This window comes from Cherax quadricarinatus, chromosome 78, assembly GCF_038502225.1.
Source record: "Cherax quadricarinatus isolate ZL_2023a chromosome 78, ASM3850222v1, whole genome shotgun sequence".
Classification (NCBI taxonomy): Eukaryota; Metazoa; Arthropoda; class Malacostraca; order Decapoda; family Parastacidae; genus Cherax; species Cherax quadricarinatus.
In genome coordinates, this window is record NC_091369.1 from 13,178,558 (window position 1) to 13,199,519 (window position 20,962).

A 20,962-nucleotide genomic window follows, 5' to 3' on the forward strand; every position below is an offset into this window, starting at 1 on the left:
GGAATATCTTTATTATACACTCCATATCTTTCCTGTGAGGGACGTCAAAAGATTACAGAGGTACATAATGGGTCCAGGGACTGGGCCTCGGTGTTTTGAAAGCTGAACAAGTTACAATGGTAATGAACTATTTGCATGTTTATATCTAGTTACAATCGTAGTGAGTTATTTATGCGGACATAAATTAGGTTACACACACACATATACACACGCGAAAAAAAATTAAGATTTTCTCTCCTATTCCAGGTGACGCCACTTTCATCAGCAGTCTCCCGTGTGGAACTTTATCGAAGTCCTTACTGAAGTCCACATACACATGATCTACGGCCTCGAATATCTTAGTGAATCAAGTTAGTAGATTTGACAAACATGAGCGTCCCTTTCAAAAACCATGCTAAGACTCATTAATCAATTTACGTCTTTCAATGCGGCTTCGAACTGCTTCTGCAGTTGATTCCATCAATTTCCCCACAATTGACGTTAGGCTGATTGGTCCATAATGCAAAGCTAAGGACCGTTCTCCCGCTTTGTGAACGGGTATTCCACTTGCCATTTTCCACTTATCCGGTACGATTCCCGTTTGTAGGGATCTGTTGAAAAGATTAGTTAATGGTTTCTTAAGGTCCTCTTTACTTTCATTTGGAACTCCTGAAAACAGCTCGTCAGGTCCCGGTGATTCAGTGGGTTTTAACGTTGCTGTTTGTCTGACAGCCATGTCACTAGTGACTGTCAGCTTGAAGACTATGATACTTGTGCAATATTTGTGTGTCTTTGCTTGTACACGTTTCGCCATCTATTGACTTTATCTATACATACATATATATTTCTACAAATTTCTTATGTATATATATATATATGCATTGATAAAGCCACTAGATAGGAATAAATGGTATAAAATACCGTCACGATGGAAAAATAAACACAAGAGCAGTATAATATGATCCTTTGACAAGTGACTTGATAAAACCCACTGTGTGGGCGAAACGTTGTCTATAAAGGATCATATTATACTGCTTTTGTGTTTATTTTTCCAAAGCCACTTGATGGCGAAACGTCTACGAGCAAAGATACTGAATACCAGTGATATACGACTTTGATCTTGCATAATTAATTTTCGTCCTGACCTGTATGATTACTGATTTCTGGAATTTCGCTTGCATCTTCCATCGTAAAAACAGAGAAGAAGCAAGTGCTCGTGACTGTATACGTTTCTTTACCACTGAGAGTAACCTAACCAGAGTTACTCTCAAGAGAGTCCTTCTTTTCACCTAATCTTTTGGGCAGGACTGTCTCTCTCGTAATTCTGATTTCATAATCTGTTTTGGCTTTTCTTATTCCTCTTTTGATTTCTCTCTTTATTTGTGTATATTGGTTCCTTCTATGTCCTCCTCCTCCATTGATTCGCCTGTAAATACATCTCTTTTGACCTCTGAGAAGTTTTAGTGTACTGAGTAACTAAAATGTAAAGAACACTTGTCAACGCTTAATAACACTCCACATGCAGAGAGAAACAGATTGATTGATCTGTATATTTCGACCCTCTTCTGGGATCCTCTTCAGCTGAAGAGGACCCCAGAAAGAGGTTAAATTATATAGATCAATCAGCCTCATGTGTTTAGTCTATTGTTTATCGATTTGCGATAATTTTTCTTCGTTAATATAATCGTTATATTTGGAACATATGTAGCCTGGGAAGCTTATATAAGGTTCTGAAAATTTAATTTTGGCAGTCACTTGTACAGTTCGGGCGCACACGATAATTTCCAGTCATCTTGACTCAATCTACTTTACCAAAATAATCTCTTAGTCGCCTGAAATTCCCCTGCACGGTAATCAGGGAATTTGACAGGATTAAAATGATGAAAGCAATTCCATGAGATATTGGAATTGAGTGATTTGTGATCACTCTCATCAAGTTCATCATTAAATTCAAGATTATTGATTAGTTAATGTGACTAGTTAATGGTCCCAGTAGGACCGAAACGTTTTCATAAGTTCCATTCTCCTATGTACGGGTTATTTGTGTATTGTTCCAGTCACGGTATTGTGTCTTTTTATTCTTTACAGATCCCTTGTTTGTCAGAACCTAATCATGCAGTTTTTTCCTCTACTTCTGTCACAAAGTGTTTTAAAAGCATTCCTAGACTTTTTCTAGAAAACTGCTAGACTCTAGATCTCCAATCAATTTAACTAAACATTTAAACATTTTCGATTCTAGACGCCTTATTAATTTCGTCCCCCGGAAGTTTATCGTGTCCTTTTCCCTAGGTTTTGGGATCCATAAATCACATTTAAGACGAACTTTCCGTGTCCGTTGAGAAACTAATCAACTAACTTCAGTGTCCGTCATTTCCATTGTCATATCTACACTATTAAGAACATAACAAAGAAGGAACATTTAGACACATGTGCAACATTTGGGTACAAAGGAGGAACACTACAACAGGCCTGTTGGCCCATACAGGGCAGGTCTTTCTTAAACCCAAACCCACTAACAAAAATATTTGCCCATCCCATTGTCAATGCTACCCGAAAAATAAAGCTTCGATAACCCTTTTAACTCAAGTCCCACTCAAGTCCCACTCAAGTCCCAGTCAAGTCCCACTCAAGTCCCACTCAAGTCCCACTCAAGTCCCACTCAAGTCCCAGTCAAGTCCCAGTCAAGTCCCACTCAAGTCCCACTCAAGTCCCACTCAAGTCCCACTCAAGTCCCACTCAAGTCCCACTCAAGTCCCACTCAAGTCCCACTCAAGTCCTACTCATTCATGGAAAAATAAATTCAAATGCTCTGTGTTATAATGCGACTCTTTATTAAACTACATTTCGTCCACACAGTGGGCTTGATCATGACAGAAACAGATCTGTTTATGAATTGATAAAGCCCACTTTGTTGGGCGAAACGTTGTCAATAAAAAAAAAATCACATTAAACTGCGTATATGTTTATTTTTCCGTTGTGTCGGTATTTCATGCCATTTATCTCCATCTCACGTATTAATCTAATCTGCCGCAGCAGTTCAAATTTTTCTTAAGATAAATCACTACTACTCATACTACGCTTTCTTTCCCTTGACTTTTAACATAAGAACGAAGGAACACTGCAGAAGGCCTACTGGCCCATGCGAGGCAGGTCCAAGTCTCCTACCGGCTTAAGCCAATGCACCCAACCTAGTCAGGTCAGGTCACATTGACTTAAGGGAGGAACACGGCAACCGACCTGGTAGCACAAGCTATCAGGTCCAACTCACACCCACCCACATCCACTCATGTATTTATCCAACCTATTTTTAAAGCTACACAACGTTCTGGCCTCTATAACTGTACTCGGGAGTTTGTTCCACTCATCCACAACTCTGGTGTGGAATATTTTATATTACTATATATGACATTCATTAATAGTTTAATTTAGATAAATACCGCGGAACCGAAGTGGGAGGAAGAAATTAGAGATGTGAAGGAATGACTGAGGGATAAATAACTAAGAGTTGCAGGTAGAAAGATGTACCATTTACCACGGGGAAAAGATTGCCACTGGAAGGCCATGACGTGGAAACTAATACTGCGCTGCCATGCTATCAAATAGCCTTCAAATGTATTGATATATGTAAGCAAAAACTAGGATATATTAGAAAACGTTCCGGTCCTGGGATATTGATCATTTCTAACATACAGAGGTTAAAAGGCGGTATATATAGGCTACATATACTGTCTTTCAACCTCTGTATGTTCGAAGTGATCAAGGTTCTAAGACCGAAACGTTTTCTAATATGTCCTAGTGTTTGCTTACGTGTTTTTCTAAACCAACTTGTCGGTATTTATTACCAAGGTTTATACCATATTGATACATAAACATTATAGTGGTATATGTATCTATGTATAATAAACCGAAGAATGGACCGGGGTTAGACTCACGGTCCTGGCTCCGTAGCAGGCCCAGTACTCACCTAGTTATGGTTGCAGGGGTCGAGTCACGGCTCCTGGCCCCACTCAGTTACGAGGCTCTAGTAACTCAATTAGTAACAAGTGTTTATCATGACTATTTCCACTAATGAGCCCAGCCTCCCTGTGACCTCTTCTCCAAGCTGCTGCACCTCCCTTGATATAAATCAAGTAAAAGGACACAAGTGCAACTAATGCGACATTTTATTGTGGCAACGTTTCGCTCTCTAGGAGCGTTATCAAGCTGTTATAAACAATACATGTATGTATAATCGCCAAGACCAGGGTCTACAAACAACATATGGACACAGAGGGTATATATATATAGGCTTAGAGTGAAGTGTAAGGCACAATATAATTGTTGTAGTAGTGGTTGTAGTATTAGTGGTAGTAGTAGTAGTAGTAGTAGTAGTAGTAGTAGTAGTAGTAGTTAGGCAGTGGTTGGTAGGTAGTGGTAGGTAGGTGGTAGGTAGGTAGTAGGTAGGTTGGTGGTAGTGGTGGTGGTGGTGGTGGTGGTGGTGGTGGTGGTGGTAGGTGGTGGTGGTGGTGGTGGTGGTGGTGGTGGTGGTGGTGGTGGTGGTAGGTGGTGGTGGCGGTGGTGGTGGTGGTGGTGGTGGATGGTGGTGGTGGTGGTGGTGGTGGTGGTGGTGGTGGGGGTGGTGGTGGTGGTGGTGGTGATAGGTGGTGGTGGTGGTGGTGGTGGTGGTGGTGGTAGGTGGTGGTGGATGGTGGTGGTTGGTGGTGGTGGTGGTGGTGGTGGTGGTGGTGGTAGGTGGTGGTGGTGGTGGTGGTGGTGGTTGGTGGCGGTGGTGGTGGTGGTGGAGGTGGTGGTGGTGGTGGTGGTGGTGGTGGTGGTGGTGGTTGGTGGTGGTAGGTGGAGGTAGGTGGTTGGTGGTGGCCAGGTGGTGGTGGTGGTGGTGGTGGTGGTGGTGGTGGTGGTGGTTAATAATAATAGTAGTAGTAGTAGTAGTAGTAGTAGTAGTAGTAGTAGTAGTAGTAGTAGTAGTAGTAGTAGTAGAAGTAGTAGTAGTAATACATGTGGTAAAAACAGTCTACTTGCACAAGTTACAAAGGTTATTAGAGCTTATTGCTTGAGTAGCATTAAAATGGATCATGCTTCTACTTTAGGCTGGGAGAATGGTTTTTCGTGCACCAAGACTGATGGGTTGACCACGGTACGGGTGGGACTTGAACTCGCGGCAAGTGAGTCGTAAAACTCCAGGCTAGTGACATATGCGCTGGCCTGGAGTTTTAAGACTTACTTGCCGCAAGTTCAAGCCCCACCCGTACCGTGGTTTGCTTGCAATCGTGTCATTACGATATCATGAGTCCTCATGGACTAAATACTTACAAACTACCTCGTCACCTTGTCTACTCCGTCTTCCACCAAGGTTGATGTTTCCAGGAGTGTGATTCGTCTCTGTACGTGACTGATGAAGCTTGCAACACAGACGAAACCTTTCATCAATAAAGATTACTAATATTGCACGTGTCTTGATGATTAAGACACATGTGCAACAGTTGGGTATCTTTATTGATGAAACGTTTCGCCTACATAGTAGACTTCTTCAGTCAAATACGGATAATAAATTGAAGACAGTAAAGGTGACCATGGAGCTGAACTCTTCTCCAGGTTGAGGGACTGACCACCTCAAACTGTTTCTACAAGGGTGATGGACTGGTTACATCATGTTCACCTCGACACTTCTGCTGCCTTCAATCCATTTTCTGTATTTAACTGAAGAAATCTACCAAGTGCGAAACGCTTCAATAATAAAGGTACCTAATTGTTTCACATGTCCCCTCATGGGAGGTTCCTTGACGCTAGTGAGGGGCTCTTGATCTAGGGAATTGAATCTGTGCTCCGGTTCCCTGAATTAAGCCTGAATATCTTCCATATCCAACCCCCATAGGCGCTGTATAATCCTACGGGCTTAGTGCTCCCCCATGATTATAATAATATTGTACATGTGTCTTAAGCATCAACTTGTGTGTATTTTATACCATTATCAGGATAGGTGTATCCTGTTAACTGGATACCAGTACCTTTACCTTCGATGAGTTCCGAGAGTTATTCTACTCTCGGAGCCCGACCATTTGTCAGGCTTGTTTGCTGCTTGGGTGGTCAACCAGGCTGATGCTGCTGGAGGCCCACTGCCCCACATATCCATCACAGCCTGGTTGATCTAGGACCTGGTGAAGATAATTATTCTGTTTCCTTTTGAAAACTTCTGCACTTGTCCCAGCAGTGTTTCTGTTATTTTCTGTTAGATATTGAATAATCTGAGACCAAGAATGTTGATACAGTGTTCCTTTATTGTGCTCACTGCACCCCTGCTTTTATCATGCACATCCTCCCAAATCTCTCACTCCAGTATGTTGCTACAGCAGTGAACAGATTTGGGACAAGGCCCTCAGTGCAAAAGCAACTGATAAACAAACCATTGTAGCTGTGTAACCTGGGGAATACACACTGAGTGCATGTTGTGGTCAGGCGCTATCAATTATCGTGCTGGGCAGTGCCACGTTCAAGCCGGTGTTGTACTTCTTACTCTGTTTGTAGGTGGCAAAACGAGTGCGGTAATTAGAGAATTCAATCAGACGATATTTCGCCCGTGTAGCAGATTTTCTTGCAAGTCCATGCAATATACCTGGGGAAAAGTGGTTAGGCAGGTCAGGTGGTTGGAGGGGGGAGACGAGGGGCGAGGGATGTCTTTTGAGGGACAAGGGGATGTCGGGTGAAGGGCAAAAGGATGTCAGGTGAGGGACAAAGGGATGTCAGGTGAGGGACAAAGGGATGTCAGGTGAGGGAGGGGGATGTCAAGTGAGGGAGGGGGATGTCAAGTGAGGGAGGGGGGTGTCAAGTGAGGGAGGGGGATGTCAAGTGAGGGTTGGTGATGTTAGGTGAGGGAGGGGGTAGGTCAGATGAGAGACGGGGGATGTCATATGAGGGAGGTTGATAAATGTGGTTATCTAAGAGTCGTGTGTTCATCAGTCATCAACTAGATTATCCAAGTTGATAATTAAGACACATGTGCAACAGTTAGGTATCTTTATTTCGAAACGTTTCGCCTACATAGTAGGCTTCTTCAGTCGAATACAGAAAAGTACACTACCAGTTAGCTACAACTAATAGATGTGATCCTAGAGTACTAAGCAGGAGGGTTTGGAATATTATTCATAAGCTTTAATGATTAAGATTACTCAGGAAACAAGACGAGCGTTTCCTGACGCGGAGCCTTAGTCATAGAATGCCCCGCAGCTGAAGTTTTTGGTCATGTGACCGAGACCGTCCACTGGCTTCCAGGGAAAGAAATCGTCAGTGATATCCCTCAACCCGCTGGCAGTCGACAGACGTCAAACCTAGCAATCTAACAAACATTTCACGCCAACTAGCAGTTGAGGAAAAGAGAGGCGTGAGAAAACATCAATAAACATTTTAATGAAAATGTTTTAGATGCGTCTTGTTCCTCAGTCATTTGACGTACAATATCCTTGTCACGTACTGTCTGCATCTGACCTGATCTCGATATCAGTAGCCTGGGAGTAGACGAAACCTCTCTCTCTCTCTCTCTCTCTCTCTCTCTCTCTCTCCCAACTTATCATGACAGGGACATGCACGACATATCTAAGATATCAGCTATCACGCCAGGCAGCTATCATACCATAACACCAGCTTTTAAGCGTCGTTATCTCTACCATTAGAGGCAAAAAAAAGTAGTTACCGGGTTCGTTACGGTGTAAGCTCTGAGTGGCTCTATGATCCACAACAAACAAACAAGTGAGTTCTCAGAAGCGATTCGCAATTTCATGTTAATTCAGTGAGGATCTTGAATTGTCGTACTGAGTAACACGAGTTTACCTTACTACTTAATGATAAGGGAAGTAATTACTTGAAATTACAAGGATATATACACAGAGAGGTGCATGTCTCTCAGTGTAGTTATACTAAAATACACATCTCTCTGTACATACGTATATACACACTGAGGGCTATACACCACTGTACATATATAGAGGTGTATATCTCTCGAGGTATTTATATTTGGGTATATCTCTTTATATTTAGGTATATTTCTCAGAGAATATACAATTAGAGGTGTATGTCTCTCATGGTATACAGTGAGAGGTGTATATATCTCTCAAGGTATATACACAAATTTGATGTATTTCTATCACGACATATATACTTAGAGATGCAGATATCTCAAGCAAATACATTAAGTGTTGTATATCAGTGTATATACATTGAGAATATATTTCTCAGTATATCTTTATAAAACACCGAGTGTGTATATCTCTCAGGGTATATACAATGTGGTGACTATCTCTAATTCTATATACATCGAATGGTATATACATTCCAGTGCACATACACTAAGAATTAATATAAATTCCTATCTCTGGAGTTAACGTGATGTTAATATCAATGTCCGGGTGACTGACAGCCTTAATGACCCTCGTACAGTAGATAGCCTTCAAACCACAAAAAAACGGAATTCACTATTTTCGGTAATAATTCATAAATATATTTTTTCCCTTTACCAGACCCTGGTGACCCGGGGGAAGGGGGTAGACGTGAGCAAGACACTGTTGCCACTCGTAATATATACACCGGGGTAAGGGTTAAACCCGTAGGGTTTACACAGTTCACGGAGGTATCAGGCTGGATCCAAATAAAGGGAGAGGAGGGGTAGCCCTGATTCCTTGGATCAAGAAGCGGACATAGTCCGCTTGGGACACACTCACCTCAGGAGTCAGAACGTTTTTTTGCACTTATCTCCCTCAACCGGTGAGAGAACATTGTAACGTTCAGACAGCGACGCCCCAGCCTCAGCAGGAACTGACGAAGTGGACGATAACTGTTATCACTGTTATCTTGACTCATCTCCGCCCACGCTGAGTCTCATCCTGTTTCTAAAAGGCTGTTTCCTTATTTCTCTCTCTCTCTCTCTCTCTCTCTCTCTCTCTCTCTCCACATACATACATACATACATACATACATACATACATACATACATACATACATACATATATATATATATATATATATATATATATATATATATATATATATATATAATATATATATATATATAATATATATATATATATATCCACTTCTCCGAGGATATATATACATATATATATATATATATAGAGTTGGACCCCATTATATATAATATATATATATATATAATATATATATATATATATATATATATATATATATATATATATATATATATATATATATATATATATATATATATATCCACTTCTCCGAGGATATGGGTCCCACAATTTACACCAGAGTTGGACCCCATTATATATAATACATATAATATATATATATATATATATATATATATATATATATATATATATATATATATATATATATATATATATATATATATATATATGTAATATATACATATTACACACACATGTATATATCATTAATAGAACTGCGGCTTGGGCAGGACTCGATCCTGCGTTCCCATGCCCGGTCCTCTGAGAACCGAACCAAGTACGCATCACTCTCTCCACTGTCTTGCCTCTGGCAAGACAGTGATGGAGTGAATGATGATGAAAGTTTTTCTTTTTCGGGCCACCCTGCCTTGGTGGGAGACGGCCGATGTGTTAATAAAAAAGAATAATAAAACTGAATGCTTGAGGATATGCATGTATGCATATGTGCATGTGAATGTATGCTTATGTGTATATCCTTATGTATACATGAACATATGAATTATTTAGACATACTTGGTGACAGGTTCCCTCAGAGTTATAAAAGAATGTCTTACAACCTTCAGGATCTCATCCATAACAGTCTACCAACTCCTTGACATGCAGGATGCCATCCACAACAGTTACAACAGTCTACTCACTCCTAGACATGCAGGATGCCATCCACAACAGTCTACCAACTCATGAACTTCCAGGATGCCATCCACAACAGTCTATTAACCATTAGATCTACAGGATGCCACCCACAACAATCTACTCCGTCGTGTCATTCCACTGGCACTACCTTGAGGGGTTATGTAGGTCAAGTGTAGAGGATGCTAGGCACCTACACCAGGAAATCTGGTCGTGGACTTGGCTGCGGGGACGTTGACCCCCGGAACACCCTCCGGGTAGACTCCAGGTAGACTCCAGGTAGACTCCAGGTAGACTCCAGGTAGACTCCAGGTAGACTCCAGGTAGACTCCAGGCAGACTCCAGGTAGACTCCAGGTAGACTACAGGTAGACTCCAGGTAGACTACAGGTAGACTCCAGGTAGACTCCAGGTAGACTACAGGTAGACTCCAGGAAGACTAAGGGTAGACTCCAGGTAGGTACACGCACATTCAAATGCTATGTCCACAGTGTTAAGTGCTGACCACAGTGGGAAGGAGCGGATTCGTTCTACTGGTTTCGTTAAGTCTCATAATTCAGTTAAGAACATGGGATATCGAACTCTTGGTCCAGATGTGTAGGCGATGTCATCAGTCCATCACCTTTGAAGAAGATTTCAAGGCTGATGGACTGATTACATCGTCTTCACATTTCTACTGCTTCTGCTAACTTTTCTGTACTCGACTGAAGAAGCCTACTGTGTAGGCGAAACGTTTCGGAATAAAGATACCTAACTGTTGCACATGTGTCTTACTTATCAACCTGTCGGTATTGTATGCCATTTTAATATTCTCTTAGTAAACTTGTTCGACTCTGAGTTAGAGGTCGTCCTGCTTAATGTGTGTCTACACTGCCTTAATATCCCAGATGTTAAGTCTCTTAAACCTAGGCCTATCAGGATACATTTCGATGAATAATTAGACCCATGTGCAATATCCGGGTATCACCTTAGGTCATTGTATTGTATTGATAAAGTCACTGGATGGCGAAACGTCTACAAATAAACATATCCAGATGTTGCACATGTGTCTAATTTTTCGTCTTGTCGGTACTGCATACCATTCATGTACAGAATACACGTCCCAAACTAAGCTACCGATGCCAATCTGACATACACAGAGAGGTAGCTAGAGGCATCCTCGGGTCCCATGTTAACCACACTGAGTAATGTTAGCTTGGCGTTCCCCCTCAAACGCTACCAAGGCATCGTGTGTTGACTTTGTCTACGCCTCTCCTATAACCTATTGCTCTATCTTTCTCCTGGCTCAGACTTGTGGTAAGTTGCTACACATGCCACAGAGGGGGAGCTATTCAGTGTAGGATAATGGAATGTTCTAGTAACAGAGACTTAGGTCTTGTTGTAATGTTCTGGCATCAAGGACTTCAGTCCTATTGGAAGGTTTAGGTATCAGGGATTTGAGATCTGCTGGTAGGTTCTAGTATCAGTAACTTCATTCCTGTTTGACGATACAGGTATCAGAAACTTCAAGCTATGCGTAACGTTGAAGTATTAGGGTCTCCAAACTTGTTCAAAGGCTCCGGGTCTCCTTGAAAGGTTCTGGTATCAGGAACTTCAAACCTGCTGGAAAGGTCCGGGTAACAGGAACTCCAGACTTGCTGGAAAAGTCCAGGTATCAGGGACTCCATACCTGCTGGAAAGGTCCAGGCATCAGGAGCTCCAGACCTGTTGAATAAGTCCAGGCATCAGGAAATCCAGACCTGTTGGAAAGGTCAGGTATCAGTAACTCGAAGCCTGCTGGAAGGAATACAATCATTCAGGAGTGCATGACATTTTGATCAAAGTCATTATGTTTGCAAATACAACCAAATATTGCATCAGACAGCTCTAGCTTGCTGCCTTCACTACACATGCATGAAACCACCATGTGTGATGAGTATGTTGATGAACCACAATCACCTTTAGTATTAGTATTGACCCTGTAGCTAATGTGTAGATCAGTGTACAATAACATATCAGATTTTCACAAGTATCCCCATTTGGTGAGAATCGAACGGTAGATAATAAGTGTGACGTCAATTCGAATGCCTGAGAGTGGCAAGGAGGAAAGACTTCGTATTTTAAAACCTTCGCAACGTAGCCTGCAGGAAGGTAATTGTCAGGACGTGTTTGTTCGAGGCAGAGTTTGATAAGGGCGAGGATAAATAGAGAAGCACGGCTGGTCCTCACAACACATGGATCATAAGCACAAAGCTGAGTAGTCCTTCACGGCTGGTCCTCACAACAGAGATCACAAACAGAACTGGGTGTTCCTTCCAGTCCTGCTGTCTGCTGAAATTCGTCTACTTCTGTCAAAGAAGTTTTAATTTTCTTTTGGCTGATTTCTTCCCAGCCTGCTGGACTTATACTAGTTCTGCTTGTGGCAGTTTCAGTTCACCACTGCTCCTTCTGGTACCCACTACCCGTCGGCGTCTACTACCTGCCTGCGTCTACCTACATCTACCACCTACCTGTCCATAGTCTCATCACAACAAGACCACCACAGATATGTGTAAGTGTTTCATCTCGTTAACTTAGATACAGTGCAGCATTATCAAGTCATTAAGACATCATCAACCTTCACAAGAAACTAAATGTCACAATTAAAAGTTTGCGCCACATACACACACACAAACACACACACACATATATATATATATATATATATATATATATATATATATATATATATATATATATATATATATATATATATATATATATATATATATATATATATATATATATATGTGTGTCTGTGTGTCTGTGTGTGTGTGTGTGTATGTGTCTGTGTGTGTGTGTGTCTGTGTGTGTGTTTGTGTGTGTGTATGTGTGTGTGTATGTGTGTGTGTATGTGTGTGTGTATATGTGTGTATGTGTGTGTGTATGTGCGTGTGTATGTGCGTGTGTATGTGTGTGTGTATGTGTGTATGTGCGTGTGTATGTGCGTATGTGCGTGGTGTGTGTGTGTGTGTGTGGTGTGTGTGGTGTGTGGTGTGTGTGTGTTTGTGTTTGTGTGTGTGTGTGTGTGTGTGTGTAGCGCAAATACGGGCTTTCTACCCTTGAGTTTTTCCACTCTACCTCTCTATTGTAAGACTGCATAACTCCTGACGAGACGATGGTGTCAGTGCGAAAGGCCCAGAGTCACTGCTTTCCTTTTCCCAGTGACTTACTGACACAGGTTTGATCACCAGTCTGTGACTGACGCTAAAACTAGCACAGCTCACAAACATCTAACTCAATAATGGAAATAGTCTCGTAACTCAGTGCTAGTGATTCCAGAGCATTTGAACGATGACTCGCATACACTTCATTAGCATTCTCTACGCTCCTCAACGTCACATTACTTCAAATACACAAAATGTGCCAATATCAGTAATGACATAATTCGTTAAATCTTATTTACATTTTGTTATGATAATAATGAATTGTTTGTCACCTTATCGAGTTATCAGAGAGCAGTGTGTGAAGTTCAACAACAACAATAGCAATAATAATAGTAATAATAATATACTTTATTATTATTATTATTATTATTATTATTATTATTATTATCATTATGCAATTACACAATCGACACTATATACAAAACGAGGGCTATGTAAAGAGAATAGGTCTCACTCATAATCACACACACACACACATACACACAGTATATATATATATATATATATATATATATATATATATATATATATATATATAAATATATATATATATATATATATATATAGAAACCACCTCTAGAACTGTCCTAGGGACCCTCATCCTCAGAGAAAAGAATAAACTTGCTTCAGAGAAAACTCAAGGTTCTCCCTGAAGCTGTTTGAGAATTTTCTCCTACCACCCCCTATATTTAATATATATTTTATTTAAACACAAAATACATTGACAAAACATTCACAAAAATACAATAGAAAGTAAAAAAACATAGGTAACTCAGAGCTACATCTCGAATGCTTCGTCCAGCTACCCGGCGGTGGGCCGCGTGCCCAGAATGCTGCAGGCATTTCCTCTCTGGATCGCAACACTGAGTCTCTGAAAGAGGAAGCTGGTCGCCCTGTGGTCCTTGGTTTCTATGATGAGCTTTTCACCCAGCTCTTTGAGGAACTTTAGAGCACACTTGCCCCATGCTCCAAGGGTCTCCGATCCTATTGGGATGAAGTTATAGCAAGGGGGAAGGTCTTCATATCTGCGGATCTTCTGGGTCTCCCTGTGGCTGGCAGCTCCACCCCCTTCCACTACGGAGTATGGCAAGTAGGTGTCTGCCAATGTGGCGGCACAGGTGTAGTCCCAGGCAATCTGCTTTCCATCCTTCCAAGGTAGCATAGTGGCTCCATCAGGACGCTTTTGACTTCCGTCAGACCTCTGCACTTGCGGTTCCCGTTGAGCTGGGCAACGGGCTGTGGCGAGGCTTCTCTTTATGATGTCACTGACCTCCTCATGCCTGGTATACTTCCCTTCTGCTGTGTGACACACGAGACCATGAAGTCCGAATTGATCAGCTGTCGCCCTGCCGCAAATACACCTATGTTCGGTGAGGATGGGGGCGGCTAGGCGAAGAGCAACACCAGTCCGAATGGCCTGTGGGTCTAGTCGAGTGCCCAAGGAGGAATTGGGAACAGCTAACAGGAAATCTCCTGAGTGTGGTGCCTTCACTGCCAGGAGACGAGCTTTGTCCTTTCCTGAGGCGTTGGAGAGCATTGCGTTGGCGATTTTTTCCATGATCGGTTTGTCCCAGTGGGACTGTTTGTGTTCTTTGGGAGGAGCTGGTCTACTGGAGGAATCTGTAAGGGTGTCCCACCGAATCGCTGCTTCAGTAAACCTGGGGTCTTGAGCTCCTACCACGTCTCTCAAGCGTTCGGGAACAATCTTCTTGACTAATGCACTGGACGCCAAACACGAAGACAGAAAAGCAGGTAAAGCAACATGCGTTGCTTTGCGCACCCCTATACCTCCCAGTCGCACTGGGAGGGTTGCCTGATCCCATTGCTGATCCTCTAGTGACAAGTTCAGTGCTTTCTTAAGGGTTGACCTCAGGTGTGCGTCATATTCGTCGAGTGTTGGGTTGTCAAAAGAGGGTGCACACCTCAGGAAGTAAGTGAGTCTTGGAATAGTAAGGCACCTTGTGAGGAGATACAGAGCATCATGGGCATCAAGATTGCTTATTCTCTCCTCCATTCTCATCACGTCATTCAATTTGTCCTTGAGGACTGTGTCGATGGTCTGGTGACCCAGCGGTGCTCCCAAGAGGGAACTGTTGGACGGAGTGGTAGTAGAGACTTCTGGGAGGATTCTTCACACAGCATTGATTATTTCCTGGTTCGCCGTGATGATTTCACACTTGGAGGGACTGAGGATCAGTCTCAAGTCTTCTCCCTGTGTTTTCACCAGTTGTAGGTCCCCTACCAGGGACTCTTCAGTACCTGCCAGAGTGCCATCATCCAGGTACCAGATGTTGAGCTCACTGCGTAGGCTGGAAGTTAATTCTCTTACTGCCAAGCAGAAGAGAAGTGGAGCTAGTGGGTCACCCTGCTGAACACCTTCTGATGAGAGAATTTCATGTTCTCCAAACAAAAGAATTGAGGGTTTGCTGTAGCCGGCTGAGATGAAGGGAAAAAGACTGGGGAAGCGATCCCGAACAGCTGGCAAGACAGCATCTCTCTTCACCATATTAAAGGCATTTCTAAAATCAAGTTTGACTACGGCCTTGTCTTCTGGTAGGTCCCTGATGTAGGCCCTTGCCGCATGAGCTGCAGCTTCACTGCCTTGAGAGACCCCAAAGCCCAGTTGGTGTGGTTGGAGTAAACTGGCAGCTTCTAGGCGAATGTTTCTTACTGCTGCTTTGGCAACGAGACAGCAAAGAGTGTTTCCAACTGCAATGGGTCTGATTCCCCCATCCTTCTTCTTCAACGCACACAGTGAGGCTCCAAAAAAGAAAGGCTTAATTTCTTCTGGGATTCGCCCAGCCAGGCAGTTATTAACGAAAGTTGTTAACTCGGTGAGAAGAAGTGATGCAGATGCACCGAGTACTGGATTTGCCATCTCTTTGAGGTGCTGAGGTCGAATTCCAGTGTAACCTCCTGCAGATCCTGCAGGAAATGACAAAATCGCCTTATAGATTTCCGATTCTGGCAAAATTAATTGTTCATTGATGGGGTCTTCCTCAGGGTTGTTGTTGATGGCTATGGTGTCCCTGGTTGGATGCTTGTCTCTTAATGCTTGGGCTGTGGTCTCATCTTTGGGGGCTACAGTGTCGTCACTTGTAATAATTCTTATTGCTCTCACTGTGTTACCTTCTTCGATTTTTTTGCTAACCTGTGCGCAAATTATATATATATATATATATATATATATATATATATATATATATATATATATATATATATATATATATATATATATATATATATATATATATATATATACGTATATGTGTGTTAGTTACCATTTTGTCCTAGGCACATGTCGATTAGACACTAGGCCGTGTGTGTGTGTGTGTGTTTGTGTGTGTGTGTGTGTGTGTGTGTGTGTGTGTGTGTGTGTGTGTGTGTGTGTGTGTGTGTGTGTGTGTGTGTGTGAGTTTCTATATAAATATAATTTAACTTAATTTTGCAGAAGCTGCTCTAGGTCAGGCTCAGTTTAGTTAATATTATTTAACATCAATAAAATATTATCAATTATTCACTCTGATTTTTGTTGGGTTATTGCAACTGAATTTACACTCTGCTTGTTTAGTAAAACTATGATTGTTTTATTAGTAAAGACCGCAAGATCTTGCTTCGAACTACGACATACATAAGTAGGTTGGAAGACTGCTTTATTATTGCACTGAGTTGTATATGTTTTCTCTAGATAAGATGGTCTTGTTTACTGTTACACAGATGATGAATTAGACATTTGTACAAGACTTGGGTATCTTCATTGTGAAAACTTTTCCACAATAAAGATTCCCAAGTGTTGCATAAGTGTCTAAGTTATCATCCTGCCAGTTCTCTGAACTATTCATCTACACTCTTGCACAGGTCTACTTCGGTGTGTGTTCTTCTTTGCCCTCGTCACCTCGTCCTGGACATCGTCACTGCCCTTCTTCAACCTGGGAGCGAAGCCTCATCAAAACGCCTCCACGTCCTCCAGTGAGGCTCTGATTACTACCTCCAGCATGCCCCCTACCTCAAACACGTCCTCAGACTCACCCTCACATACCTCTAACTCTTCCTCGCTGAACGGGCTAGCTGGGGAAAGTCAAGATATGCTGTGCATCAACAGTCTTCGCAACGAAGCTGTGATACAAGCCAGCGTGGTCATGTCTATCGTCAACAGCTTCAAGGATGATTACGTAAGTGTTCCACTTTCCCCTTACACGTCGAAGATCTTCAGTGCGTAATTCTCTTATAATTTAAGCACTAAAATATCATCGTTGCTCTAGTGAAGTCCAAGTGTAATGAACATACGGCGATCATGATTTTTTCTTGTTGACGGAAGTCCTCTTGGAGAGCGTGAGAAGGCTTGTCAGATGCTGTCCCAACTCTCCGAGTAGGTCCTAAGCATTCCTAGATGTGGTAAGACATATGTGCAACAGTTATGCATCTTCATTCCGAAACGTTTCGCCTACACAGTAGGCTTCTTCTGTTGAACACAGAGGCTGCGAAAGCAGTGGAAATGTAAAAATGATGTAATCAGTCCATTACCCTCGAAGTAGTTTTGAGGTGGTCAGTCCCTCAGCCTGGAGAAGAGTTCAGTTCTATAGTCTGGAACAATGTGAACGTTTTGGAATAAAGATACCTAAATGTTGTACACGCATCTTACTTACCTACTTGTCTGTATTATATATCAATGCCACATTTGTATCCAACTCATACCCACTCATAAGAATATAAGAAAGAAAAAGCACTGTAGCAGGCCTACTGGCCCATGCTAGGCATGTCTAACTCACACCCACCCACATCCACACATATTTTTCTGACCTATTTTTAAAGCTTCACAAGGTTTATGCTTCATCTCTGCTACCTGGGAGTTTGTTCCACTCATCTACAACTCCATTACACACCAGTGCTTTCCTACACCTTTTCAAAATACAAATTCGTTCATCTTGAATCCATTTGGGCGAGTCCTGTCCTGGTAAGATGAGTGGAACAAGCTCTCCAGGACAGTTATAGAGGCTGAAACGTTGTGTAGTTTTAAAAATAAGTTAGCTAAATACATGAGTGGGTGTGGGTGGGTGTGAGTTGGACCTGGCTAGCTTGTGCTACTAGGTCAGATGCCGTGCTCCTTCCTTAAGTGAATGTGACCTGACCTAACTAGGTTAGGGTATTGGCTTAAGCCGGTAGGAGACTTGGACCTGCCTCGCATGGGCCAGTAGGCCTGCTGCAGTGTTCCTTCTTTCTTGTGTTCTTATGTTTTATCTACTGCGGTGTTTATGTATATTATGAACAAAAAGGAGCCCAATACTGACCCTTGTGGAACACCACTTGTAACGGGTCCCTACTCAGATTTATCTCCATTCATGCAATCTCTCTATGGGTCAATCATGTCTCAATTCAGGAGATAATTTTCCCTCCTGTTCTGTGTGCTGCTACTATCTTTAACAATATTCTGTGTGTAATTCAGTCAGAAGAATTACTGAAGTCCAAATACACAATATCGTATTCATTATTATGAACTACCGCCTTGAACACCTTAGTGAAAAAAAGATTAGTAAATTCGTAAAGCAAGAAAGCTCCTTTGTTAAATCGTGCTGAGATTGAAAAAATAATACTATATTTATTAATGCGACTTTGAACTGCACCTGCAGTTACTTATTCCATCAACTTTCTCACAATTGAGGTTAGGCTAACTGCTTTATAAAGTAACTGGCATCACATATGCCATTTTTCATTTATCTGGTATTGTCCTTGTTTGCAGTGATAAGCTTATTTGTAGTGATGTGCTGAAGGTTTACTAAGTTCCTTCTGACATTCTTTAAAACCCTTGAAAACAATACATGGAGGCCTGGTGAACTGATTGCCTTCAATCTACATGTCTGGGGATCGTGCCACTAGTAAATTTAATTGCATGATTTTTAATCGCATGATTTAATTTTGTTTTTAACCTGTGCTGTTGTAACTTTCAACACTTTCTGTATCTCCCATTTCCAGGTGAGGGCAAAGTTATTCACATCCTGGGATGATATCAACTCCTCCTTCAACTCGAATCTAGACCAGCAATTCCTGAAGGTGTGTGATGCCAGTGATTGTTCCGAGGTGCTGCCTACCCTTGTTAAGATTCCCCATTCCTCTCCCAGTACCCTCCAGGAAGCACGAGAGGAGCTGGCCACAATGACGGGGATAATGCAGCAGTACCAAATTGCTTTGGAACAGCTTTTCCTAGACGAAACCCTCACCCATCGTCCCCCCAGCGAAAAATCCTTCCTGGAGGAAGTGGATAAGGTGTACCGCCTGCTTGAGGGAGTGACAAGAATATTGCTGAAGGGTGTGGAACATTGTGGGGTTGTGCCCGAATTTTCCACCATCAGCAGTCTATCTAGGAAGATGTACATTAGAACTCGTAATATCAGGAAAAGCATGAGAGGTTTCGTTACTCTTCGTCAGTTCCTCTTTGGGCTCCAGAAGCTCGTGAAGGACTTCTCCTGAAGCAGTTACAGCGACAACATCAGTAGCAATAACAATACTGAAATTTAATATTTTTTTATCTTAAGAATAGATCAATACAAAAACAGACCTATACTGCCACCAATATACCTGCTGTGTCAATCCCACTACTGCCACCAATGTACCTGCTGTGTCAATCCCACCACTGCCACCAATGTACCTGCTGTGTCAATCCCACCACTGCCACCAATGTACCTGCTGTGTCAATCCCACCACTGCCACCAATGTACCTGCAGTAACAATCCCACCGCTGCCACCAATGTACCTGCAGTAACAATCCCACCGCTGCCACCAATGTACCTGCAGTGACAATCCCACCACTGCCACCAACAAAACATTTCTTAGGAAAATTATGCCACCTACCCACCATCACATCACAACGTTCTCTTCTCTCTCCTATGTCTTATAGTCTCTATATGTCTTATTCCCTCCACTTCATTAGTCTTCAGTTATCACTGTTTTATTTTCTCCACCTTTCATATCATTCTTTCCACCTATTCTTAATTCCTTAACGTCTTTTAGCTTTTCCAGTGCATCACTGTTCTCTCTCACTCTCATCCCTATTCTCATCCTATATTCTTATTTTTCTCTCTTTTTCACTCTAACTTTTCTATCTCATATATATTTTACTCTCTTTTTCCAGTGTTCTATAACAGTGACTTCCATTGTAAAATAATGTATATTTATTCCATTAACAATTACTTTAATATATTACATTAAATTATGATAGAGTAGATACTATATTTTTCACGTGTAAACTTTTGTAAATTAGACATAATAAAGTATATATTAATGACCAAGTTATCTTTATCTTGCCTTGTCTTTTTCCAGACGTATCAAATTACTGGGAAAAAAAGAAGCAAGTAATATGAGAAATATCTTACATAAAAAAAGAAAGTAATTAATACGAGTTAGATTAATATCGCTATTATGCACCTAATACCCATCCTGTGAGTGGTAGTCAAAGGAATACAGAGGTTCATAATGGGTCCATTGGCTGTACCTCAACATTACAGAGGTACATAATGGGTCCAGGGAGTATATGCAATAAAGGAGATGTGTTATTTTATTGCAAAAATTTACGATTCAATTGCGAATTCAAGTATTTTCAGACGAATCCCAATTTTTAGCTAAAATATGCTGATATGCTATTTGAAAAAATATGATTTAGTTTTCCCATGAAATGCAGTTGTAGGAGAAATCTTACAGAAAGAAAGTAAGAAATAAGAGAGAGATATCTTACAGAAACCTCTGAATAAATATCAACGCCACTCAGAAGAGAGGACCTGCTGACAAGCAGGTAAGTAGAGGCACCGGTGCCTCTCACATTCTGAGGGAAGCTGCAGCTGGTGTCACCCCTACGCTGCACTACTCTGAGAAAACTTTCCCTTATTTCTTCAGTTGCTGCTCGCACAACATCGTATAGCTCCTGATGATGCACCAAGAAGTGTGAAAGTACCTGAGCTAAAGA

General features: G+C 41.7%; 1 protein-coding gene across 1 annotated transcript; it reads left to right on the forward strand.

The window, feature by feature from the left end:
• Nucleotides 1-12,046: 12,046 nt before the first annotated feature.
• LOC128701675 (uncharacterized) lies at nucleotides 12,047-20,134 on the forward strand. Its single transcript, XM_053795545.2, has 3 exons — nucleotides 12,047-12,353; nucleotides 16,867-17,180; nucleotides 18,979-20,134. The coding sequence occupies exons 1-3, from the start codon at nucleotides 12,350-12,352 to the stop codon at nucleotides 19,471-19,473; spliced, it is 813 nt and encodes a 270-aa protein (XP_053651520.2). The 5' UTR covers nucleotides 12,047-12,349; the 3' UTR covers nucleotides 19,474-20,134.
• The last annotated feature ends 828 nt before the right edge of the window (nucleotides 20,135-20,962 follow it).

Coding starts and splice junctions, on each gene's coding strand:
- LOC128701675 (XM_053795545.2), top strand. Junction 17,181..18,978: donor ACAGCTTCAAGGATGATTAC/GTAAGTGTTCCA, acceptor TCCCATTTCCAG/GTGAGGGCAAAGTTATTCAC.